This window comes from Pinus tabuliformis, chromosome 7 (genome assembly GCF_031772625.1).
Source record: "Pinus tabuliformis cultivar Carrire ecotype Pingquan chromosome 7, CPIR1, whole genome shotgun sequence".
In the NCBI taxonomy this organism is placed as follows: Eukaryota; Viridiplantae; Streptophyta; class Pinopsida; order Pinales; family Pinaceae; genus Pinus; species Pinus tabuliformis.
In genome coordinates this window covers 367,363,023-367,374,130 of record NC_142293.1, presented here as the reverse complement: position 1 = coordinate 367,374,130, position 11,108 = coordinate 367,363,023, and the positions used below count along the sequence as shown (strand labels likewise).

Genomic DNA, 11,108 nt, shown 5'->3' with positions numbered 1-11,108 from the left:
GCGCCTCTAAAAATATGGAGATCATTAAGCGTCCGGTCAAAGAGGTCTTAATCGAATATGAATATGCCAAGTGACCAAACCCGTATCTCAAAATATGCAGATCATACGCGTCAAAATAGTCTTAATCAGATACGAATATGCCAAGCGAATGGTGGCCGGATACATTGTCATTTTGTATATATATACTCACGACGTGTAGTTTAGTTGATTTGTTATGGTTTATTATTTGTTGACCGGTTCAAATCTCACAGGAAGACTTGACCCGTTCAAATCTCATATGGCGGATACATTGTCATTGTATATATATATATATATATACTCACTACCTGTAGTTTAGCTGATTTGTTAGGGTTTATTATTTGTTGACCAGTTCAAATCTTAGGGGAGGAGTTGACCGGTTTAAATCTCATATAAGGAGTTGAGGATAAATACTAATTTGAGTATAAGTTATAGTTATCAAAATTTACAAAGAGGGGTTGAGAATCGTATGAATATATATATTAGTTTGAGTATAGGTCATAATTAACTTATTAGTTGTATGGAAGAAAAATTTATAATAAATGGTTATCATTAAAATTGCTAGAAGTTTAAAGGTTTTTTGGGATAGTTTAATTCCTGTAAAATAATTTTTATTTTCACTTTCTTCCTATGAAGTTTAAATTTGACTAGTGATAGTTGTTAAATTTCACTCAAAATTCTCAATTCATGAGTAAAATAGTTTAGTTCTTACAAAATAATTTCTCTCCTCAATCTCTTTCCATAAAATTTTATCATAAATCTGATTAGAAAAAAAAAAACCAAATTCCACACCTCAGGGATGAAATAACCTCATATAATATTAAGATCAAACCAAATTCTACACCTCATGCATAAAATAACATATAATATTAACTGAATATGCAAAGTGAACGATGTCAGATTGTAATTCAGGCTCTCCGAAAAACGAAAAGCAAAGTTATTAGAATAAGATTATACTGATATAATAGTGATCTGGAAAGCAGGACGAAGACATCACTACTCTCGACAAATTTATGCAAAACTAACCATGCAATACCTGCTTTTATGAAGAAAAAAATTACCATGCCATAACTGCTTTCCCATGGTATGTTTTGTATTCACAGTCCAGTTCAAGCTGGGAGAAAACATATTAATTCACCATCCATGATCCTTTATTAGCTAGCTTATGCAAAATCCGTTGTATTAGTTACATTTTTCTTCACTTTCTTGTATGTGTATATGTGAGCAATATAAACATAACAACATAAATTGACAGCACTCAGTATCGCCAAGAGCCAGTAAAAATAGTCCAACTTACACCTATTTATATTATTGACCAGCCAACCTTGATGCCCTCCTCTTTTGGTTATTCCTTCAACTAAGGTTATGAACAGACCGTTGAGAAAACTGGAGACGCCGATGATACTTACGTAGAAGGCAATACCCAAACTCCTCATACTATCAGGCGCTTCATTATAGAAATATTCCTGTAATCCTACTAGAGTAAACACATCTGCTATTCCCGACAAAGCAAATTGTGGAGCTAACCAGAAAACACTGATAGGGATTGTGGCTTTGGGGCTGTCGAGTAAGCCATGAGTTTCTGCTACATGAATCCTCTTTTTTTCCACTAGAGCTGACGTCACCATGCACAAGACAGAAAAGAAGAGGCCAATTCCAATTCTTTGTAGCACAGTTAATCCTCGTTCTTCGCCTCTTATTCTTCTGGCCAGTGGCACCATATACCGGTCGTATATAGTAACAAAAGCAAGTCCAGAGATGGCGGAAAAGACGCCAAGAGAAACCGGCGGGATTTGGAAGTGGGAACCCATGCTTCTATCCATGGTGCCGCCCTGCTTTATGAAGAACGATGTGTTCTGTGATACTGCAGCTATTCCAAAAATTAAGCAAGACAACCAGATGGGCACCATCCTCAATATAAGTTTCGTTTCCTCTACTTGACTTACTGTGCAGACCTTCCATGGATTTGGCTTTACACTTATCTGTGCGTTAGTATTCAATTCTGTTTGCACCATTATGGCCGCCTTGTCCAGAAACCTAATACGTTGTCAGCCAAACAGCAGATATTAATAGATTAAGCTTTTTACTTACTGTATACATGACAGGCAAGAGAAATAATAGCTCAAAAAGAGAATAATTCAATTTGTTGTTTTTAATTGTGAATTTCTCAAGAGAACTGCAAGAAAAAAATCTGTGCAAAATAATTCTGGATGAATATAATATAAAAATATAAAACTCACTAACTTTATTCATCATTTACTCAATTACACTTCACTTATATAGGAAACTCAATTCTGTTCAATAACTACTTCAACCAACTATTCTGTTCAACTCATAACTAACTATAACTAACTAATCCTATTTCTTCATTATTCTCACATCCTCCCTTAATGGAGAAATGGATTTTCTACCATACCTAACTGACTTCTAGAACTTGTACTTTGAACATTTGCTGTATTCTCAACATCTGCTGTATTCTCTATCTAACTACTGCATTAACAGAGGGTAGTTGGGATTAATACTTGTGCACTTGGTAAGCAGCATAGAGAAGAGTTTCCTGTTCATACTGAGAAACGGAAGTATGATATTCTTGAATTAATTCACACTGATGTATGCGGACCTATGCAAACTAGGTCTCTTGGTGGTGCTTTATACTTTGTTATTTTTATTGATGATAGATCTAGATATACCTGGGTCTATTTCGTTAGAAGGAAAAGTGATATATTTGAGTATTTTAAAGAATTTCGAAATATGGTTGAAAAACAAACAGGAAAGTGTATTAAAATACTCAGATCTGATCAAGGGGGTGAATATAAATCAAAGGCATTTAACACCTATTGTAAATTTAATGGAATTCAACAACAGTTCACAGTGCCACATACCCCTCAGCAAAATGGTGTTGCTGAGCGATGGAATAGAACCTTGGTGGAATCTGCTCGTAGTATGCTGCAAGGTAAGAACATCTCTAATGGTTTCTGGGCAGAAGCCATTAACACTGCTGTTTATCTAAAGATGCTGCCCCAACATCTGCTGTCGATTTGTGATTTGTTGTGTTTACTGGCCGGCCATCCTTCTGAGCAATTTTCAGGCAAACTTGGACACGGCCCAGCCGGTATCGTGGAATTTGCAGGAAGGGCAGTTCACAAGGCGAAGGGCGGTATTTTGTCGTGCTACGTAATCTTTGAATTTAATGAGATTTGCTGTGAGTTTGTTGAACTCGTTAAGTCAGTAGAAAAGGCATAAGTTTTAGTATAAATCATTAAAATTTTGTAGTAGGGGTTTGTTGAGCTTTTGCACAGTATCTGGCATAGAACACTTGTTTAAGAGATATTCGTGCTTGCGGGAAGTCTTATAAAACGTTTCCGTGACAGTAACAATGGCGCCCTCTAAGCGTCTTAGCATTCTTGAGAAGCGGTTTTGTGAACCTTATTTCGTTGCTGTTTGAAGTCAAACGGAAATCTGAGCAGTCGTGAAGCGCTGCCAGAAGTGAAAGACGTGTTGTGTGAAGACCAGCGAGAGTCCGTTGTGCAGAGAGTGTGTGTTTTTTTTTGTGTGAGGTTTATGTTTTGCTGATGTGAGAACCCCGTGCTGTCGAAGACTGGTGCTGTCGAAGACCAAGGAGAGCAGAGAGAAGCTGTAGAAAAGGCGTTTTGTTTGAAGTGTGATACAGATAACTGATATGTCTATTATTTTAGACTTTTTTGACGATGATCCTTTTAATGATCATTTTTTCATGAACCCATTTGGGATTAGCAGTGTTTTTGAGTCCATTGACAAAGAGTTTCAAGTTGTTGAAGATCATGTCCCTGAAGAAATCACTCATGTTGTTGAGAATCAAGCTGTTGAAGAAATCACTGAGATTAAAGCTGTTGAAGAAATCACTGAGATTAAAACTTGCCCGGTTGTTAGAAGTTTTATTGGATCTACTTTGGAGGATACTACCATGGATGTTCTTCGAAGGCCGCTCATGTTCAAAGATGAATGCATTTTGGTGACTCCTTCGTTGGTTCCTCATGGAAAGTGGGGAGAAAATAATTACCTCGTTCGAGATCTTGCATTGCCTCTCAATCCAAGAGAGGTTGTTGACGTTAAGTATGTACGCAAGGAGCAAAGGAATTTCATCAGGAAATCCAAAAAGGTGAAGATGAAACTACACCAGCAATGGAAAAGGAACAAGCATGGACCTTTTAATAAGAAGACAAAAATGAAATGTTTTGTTGTAAGCCTAGCTGAGACTTAGACCAGCAGGCAAGATAAAGTTTAAGTCGTCATCATTAAGAATATATATAGTTTGTTATATAGTTGGAATTAAGGGGGAGTGGTAGAAAGGTATTAATCCCAACTACCCTCTGTTAATGCAGTAGTTAGATAGAGAATACAGCAGATGTTGAGAATACAGCAAATGTTCAATAACTACTAGAAATTTGGGCGTGGTGGTATTTTAGAAACTGTTGTGCCATGGAGTTCTGGTGTCATATTGACTGTTGTGCCAAACCCTCGAAAAGCATTTGAGTGCTGCGTGAAGGTCTTTGCAGAAACTGCTGTGATTCTTGGTTTTGTTAACGGAACACCGTGTTGTTTGTGCCACCTGCGTGGAGCCCAGCAGAACCGGTCTTCTTTGCTGCGTGTGAGTTTGTTGGGGCAGCATCTTTTCAGAACCGCTTGCTGGTGAGTGCTGTCGAAGTCCGTTGAGAGAACTCAGAACCGCTTGTTGCTGGTGGACGCACTGTTGTTGGTGCGGTGCTGTCGAGAACGGGCACCGTTGTGCGTATGTGCGGTAGAAGTTGAAGGAGCCTGGAAGGAGTGCTGTCGAGACGGAGCAGTGGTGCATTTGTGTGCCGAGGATTGCTGTGTAAGTTTGCTGTTGTGTTAACAGAACTCGATTGCTGTGTAAGCTTTCTGTTTTAATTAAGCCGTGGCTGTGTGTTGGCGTGTGGAACGTGTTGGCGTGTGGAACCTGAGCCGTGAGGCGGTGTGTTTGCTGTGTGAGGCCAGTTTGTGGTGCAGCGTGAGAGCCGTGAGGCGGAGCTGCGTGTTGCTGCGTGTGGTGCAGTGCGTGAAGACTGCTGCGTGTGTTGCAGCGTGAGAGACGGAGACCTGTGCGTGTTTCCAAGAAGACGGAGCAGTGGTAAGGAGTGCTGTCGATTTGTGATTTGTTGTGTTTACTGGCCGGCCATCCTTCTGAGCAATTTTCAGGCAAACTTGGACACGGCCCAGCCGGTATCGTGGAATTTGCAGGAAGGGCAGTTCACAAGGCGAAGGGCGGTATTTTGTCGTGCTACGTAATCTTTGAATTTAATGAGATTTGCTGTGAGTTTGTTGAACTCGTTAAGTCAGTAGAAAAGGCATAAGTTTCAGTATAAATCATTAAAATTTTGTAGTAGGGGTTTGTTGAGCTTTTTCACAGTATCTGGCATAGAACACTTGTTTAAGAGATATTCGTGCTTGTGGGAAGTCTTATAAAACGTTTCCGTGACAGTAACAATGGCGCCCTCTAAGCGTCTTAGCATTCTTGAGAAGCGGTTTTGTGAACCTTATTTCGTTGCTGTTTGAAGTCGAACGGAAATCTGAGCAGTCGTGAAGCGCTGCCAGAAGTGAAAGACATGTTGTGTGAAGACCAGCGAGAGTCCGTTGTGCAGAGAATGTGTGTTTTTTTTTGTGCGAGGTTTATGTTTTGCTGATGTGAGAACCCCGTGATGTCGAAGACTGGTGCTCTCGAAGACCAAGGAGAGCATAGAGAAGCTGTAGAAAAGGCGTTTTGTTTGAAGTGTGATACAGATAACTGATATGTCTATTATTTTAGACTTTTTTGACGATGATCCTTTTAATGATCATTTTCTCATGAACCCATTTGGGATTAGCAGTATTTTTGAGTCCATTGACAAAGAGTTTCAAGTTGTTGAAGATCATGTCCCTGAAGAAATCACTCATGTTGTTGAGAATCAAGCTGTTGAAGAAATCACTGAGATTAAAGCTGTTGAAGAAATCACTGAGATTAAAACTTGCCCGGTTGTTAGAAGTTTTATTGGATCTACTTTGGAGGATACTACCATGGATGTTCTTCGAAGGCCGCTCATGTTCAAAGATGAATGCATTTTGGTGACTCCTTCGTTGGTTCCTCATGGAAAGTGGGGAGAAAATAATTACCTCGTTCGAGATCTTGCATTGCCTCTCAATCCAAGAGAGGTTGTTGACGTTAAGTGTGTAAGCAAGGAGCAAAAGAATTTCCTCAGGAAATCCAAAAAGGTGAAGATGAAACTGCATCAGCAATGGAAAAGGAACAAGCATGGACCTTTTCATAAGAAGGCAAAAATGAAATGTTTTGTTGTAAGCCTAGCTGAGACTTAGACCAGCAGGCAAGAACAAGCATGGACCTTTTAATAAGAAGACAAAAATGAAATGTTTTGTTGTAAGCCTAGCTGAGACTTAGACCAGCAGGCAAGATAAAGTTTAAGTCGTCATCATTAAGCATATATATAGTTTGTTATATAGTTGGAATTAAGGGGGAGTGGTAGAAAGGTATTAATCCCAACTACCCTCTGTTAATGCAGTAGTTAGATAGAGAATACAGCAGATGTTGAGAATACAGCAAATGTTCAAAGTACAAGTTCTAGAAGTCAGTTAGGTATGGTAGAAAATCCATTTCTCCATTAAGGGAGGATGTGAGAATAATGAAGAAATAGGATTAGTTAGTTATAGTTAGTTATGAGTTGAACAGAATAGTTGGTTGAAGTAGTTATTGAACAGAATTGAGTTTCCTATATAAGTGAAGTGTAATTGAGTAAATGATGAATAAAGTTAGTGAGTTTTACTTATATAGGAAACTCAATTCTGTTCAATAACTACTTCAACCAACTATTATGTTCAACTCATAACTAACTATAACTAACTAATCCTATTTCTTCATTATTCTCACATCCTCCCTTAATGGAGAAATGGATTTTCTACCATACCTAACTGACTTCTAGAACTTGTACTTTGAACATTTGCTGTATTCTCAACATCTGTTGTATTCTCTATCTAACTACTGCATTAACAGAGGGTAGTTGGGATTAATACCTTTCTACCACTCCCCCTTAATTCCAACTATATAACAAACTATATATATTCTTAATGATGACGACTTAAACTTTATCTTGCCTGCTGGTCTAAGTCTCAGCTAGGCTTACAACAAAACATTTCATTTTTGTCTTCTTATTAAAAGGTCCATGCTTGTTCCTTTTCCATTGCTGGTGCAGTTTCATCTTCACCTTTTTGGATTTCCTGATGAAATTCCTTTGCTCCTTGCGTACATACTTAACGTCAACAACCTCTCTTGGATTGAGAGGCAATGCAAGATCTCGAACGAGGTAATTATTTTCTCCCCACTTTCCATGAGGAACCAACGAAGGAGTCACCAAAATGCATTCATCTTTGAACATGAGCGGCCTTCGAAGAACATCCATGGTAGTATCCTCCAAAGTAGATCCAATAAAACTTCTAACAACTGGGCAAGTTTTAATCTCAGTGATTTCTTCAACAGCTTTAATCTCAGTGATTTCTTCAACAGCTTGATTCTCAACAACATGAGTGATTTCTTCAGGGACATGATCTTCAACAACTTGAAACTCTTTGTCAATGGACTCAAAAATACTGCTAATCCCAAATGGGTTCATGAGAAAATGATCATTAAAAGGATCATCGTCAAAAAAGTCTAAAATAATAGACATATCAGTTATCTGTATCACACTTCAAACAAAACGCCTTTTCTACAGCTTCTCTATGCTCTCCTTGGTCTTCGAGAGCACCAGTCTTCGACAGCACGGGGTTCTCACATCAGCAAAACATAAACCTCGCACAAAAAAAACACACATTCTCTGCACAACGGACTCTCGCTGGTCTTCACACAACACGTCTTTCACTTCTGGCAGCGCTTCACGATTGCTCAGATTTCCGTTTGACTTCAAACAGCAACGAAATAAGGTTCACAAAACCGCTTCTCAAGAATGCTAAGACGCTTAGAGGGCGCCATTGTTACTGTCACGGAAACGTTTTATAAGACTTCCCGCAAGCACGAATATCTCTTAAACAAGTGTTCTATGCCAGATACTGTGCAAAAGCTCAACAAACCCCTACTACAAAATTTTAATGATTTATACTGAAACTTGATGCCTTTTCTACTGACTTAACGAGTTCAACAAACCCACAGCAAATCTCATTAAATTCAAAGATTACGTAGCACGACAAAATACCGCCCTTCGCCTTGTGAACTGCCCTTCCTGCAAATTCCACGATACCGGCTGGGCCGTGTCCAAGTTTGCCTGAAAATTGCTCAGAAGGATGGCCGGCCAGTAAACACAACAAATCACAAATCGACAGCACTCCTTACCACTGCTCCGTCTTCTTGGAAACACGCACAGGTCTCCGTCTCTCACGCTGCAACACACGCAGCAGTCTTCACGCACTGCACCACACGCAGCAACACGCAGCTCCGCCTCACGGCTCTCACGCTGCACCACAAACTGGCCTCACACAGCAAACACACCGCCTCACGGCTCAGGTTCCACACGCCAACACGTTCCACACGCCAACACACAGCCACGGCTTAATTAAAACAGAAAGCTTACACAGCAATCGAGTTCTGTTAACACAACAGCAAACTTACACAGCAATCCTCGGCACACAAATGCACCACTGCTCCGTCTCGACAGCACTCCTTCCAGGCTCCTTCAACTTCTACCGCACATACGCACAACGGTGCCCGTTCTCGACAGCACCGCACCAACAACAGTGCGTCCACCAGCAACAAGCGGTTCTGAGTTCTCTCAACGGACTTCGACAGCACTCACCAGCAAGCGGTTCTGAAAAGATGCTGCCCCAACAAACTCACACGCAGCAAAGAAGACCGGTTCTGCTGGGCTCCACGCAGGTGGCACAAACAACACGCCTTCCTCACCTGCCCTCTCACCCCAGCTCAAACCCTGAGCTCTGATACCATATAAAAATATAAAACTCACTAACTTTATTCATCATTTACTCAATTACACTTCACTTATATAGGAAACTCAATTCTGTTCAATAACTACTTCAACCAACTATTCTGTTCAACTCATAACTAACTATAACTAACTAATCCTATTTCTTCATTATTCTCACATATAAGAAATCATATCATTTAGGATTCGAGTAGTTAAATTGATGATACTCTTATGTTATGTAATAAAAAATTCGAGGTTTAAATCTCTTCATTGGGTCTGAGGTCTAGGTCTAAATATGCCCCCAGGGGTTGATATTATTAGTCAATCAATATAAATACAAAACCAACCCAATTACTAAATCTTCTAATAATTTAAAAAAAAATACATATCATTTAAATCTTCAACATACCTAAAATTATCTGTGTGCGACAGATGCCTCTGGCCTGATTTTATGAGTTCTACATCCTGATTTTCATAAAACAGGCTCACATCTGAAGGCCTGCTCATATTTCTTTTCCTTATAGCAGCGACTACAACTTGCGCAATACGAGTGATAGGGCTGTCTCCTGGAAGCTTGTGTCTGTAGAATGGCGTTCCATACAGAAATACAACAGTGGCTATAACCATGGCCACTGTTACGATCCCGAACCCATATCCCCAGCCCACGTTATCCTCAACGTACGCAATTACTGTGACAGCTAAGAGAAGGCCACTTAAAAGCGCAAAATACCAGAAATTAAAGAAGGAACTCTTCTTGGCCATTTCTGTCTTATCTTCCTCATCGAACTGGTCTGCACCAAATGCTTCCAAAGAGGGCTTGTTACCACCGGTCCCCAAGGATATCAAATACAAAGAGGAAAAAAATATACCAATCTGAGCAGGCGTTGCTTTGCTGCATATGCCGTCACAATGTTCAGGTGGTCTCAGAGCTGACAGAGATACTGACAGCGTCAACAAGAGCAATCCCTAAAACATGGATTTATACAAGATTACTCAAGATGAAATAGATTGCATAATCAGGAGAACTATAAGGTAGCTGTAACAACTATTATGCACATAGATTTTTAAAATCTTGCAGTCTCACCAGGAGATAGATTATCAAGGAGATGAGGACCATCCAGTAGCGTCCACAGTAAGCATCTGCTATAAAGCCCCCTACAAGAGGCGTAACGCATGTGACACCCATCCAGTAGCTGACATTTTTAGCAGAAGTTGTAAGCCCTTCGTGCAAGACATTCGTTAGATAGGTGATCAAGTTTGCTTGAATCGAAAAGTAGGCGAGCCTCTCGCTGAAATCAACTACTGCACAATCACCCAAATTCACAATATAACTAGGTTAGGTACGGATCCTTGTTAGACTGCATTTTGAGCAGACAGATGATAGCAGTTTATAAAATAAAGAGATACCTAGGGTTAAAAACGCAGCTTTCCATCCACCAGTTTTCGATCTGAGAACAGGCCTTCCTTTGATATCGAAGGATCCATCCTGGACCCAGTCGTCTTGGTCATCTTTTCTTCTCTCTGGTTTCCCTGATGCTTTCCAAAACTCCATCCATTCCTTAAAAAATTGGAATTTCATGATTATACTCAATCCACAGGCCAACTTCTATATGTTGATGATGTTTCAATGAGATTTAGAAATTCCACTTCCAAGAATGTTGATACTGCAAGTCTATTTATGGGTGCAATGCAAGTGGAGCTGTATTATCCATTAGATTTGAATATATGATTTTGCAGAAGGAAACACATGTTCTTTCCCTTTTTTTATTCCGTTAAACCTATTATTTTTATGTTATATTATTAATATAGTTTAAGTAATCAATTATTTTGAATTTAGTTTAATTAATAGTGCTTTCTATTATTATATTAAGTTAGTAAATTTTATTGGAAATTTTTTCTCTAAGTTTTTCTGGTTTAATTTTTTTTGCAGGAATTTATCGAAATCCAAGTTTAATGGGCAACAGTTGCACACTGAAACTGCTCTAGGGTTTTTCAGGATGTTGGATCCATATACAGATAAAAAATTAGTTTAAATAACACAAATCAAGATTTCACTTTAAATTTTTCCATCAAATTTTACCACCAATTTTTTTTTTAAAATCACACTAAAAACAACTTTTTATTATATATATA

At 39.1% G+C, this 11,108-nt stretch overlaps 1 protein-coding gene across 1 annotated transcript; it reads right to left on the bottom strand.

The window, feature by feature from the left end:
• Positions 1-1,063: 1,063 nt before the first annotated feature.
• On the bottom strand, positions 1,064-10,670 carry LOC149247494 (protein NRT1/ PTR FAMILY 5.6-like). The gene is made up of 4 exons (XM_089455886.1): positions 10,383-10,670; positions 10,060-10,277; positions 9,385-9,941; positions 1,064-2,055 (listed from the first exon to the last, which is right to left on the bottom strand). Exons 1-4 carry the CDS (start codon positions 10,552-10,554, stop codon positions 1,182-1,184), a joined length of 1,821 nt encoding a protein of 606 aa, XP_089312012.1. The 5' UTR covers positions 10,555-10,670; the 3' UTR covers positions 1,064-1,181.
• Between the last annotated feature and the right edge of the window lie 438 nt (positions 10,671-11,108).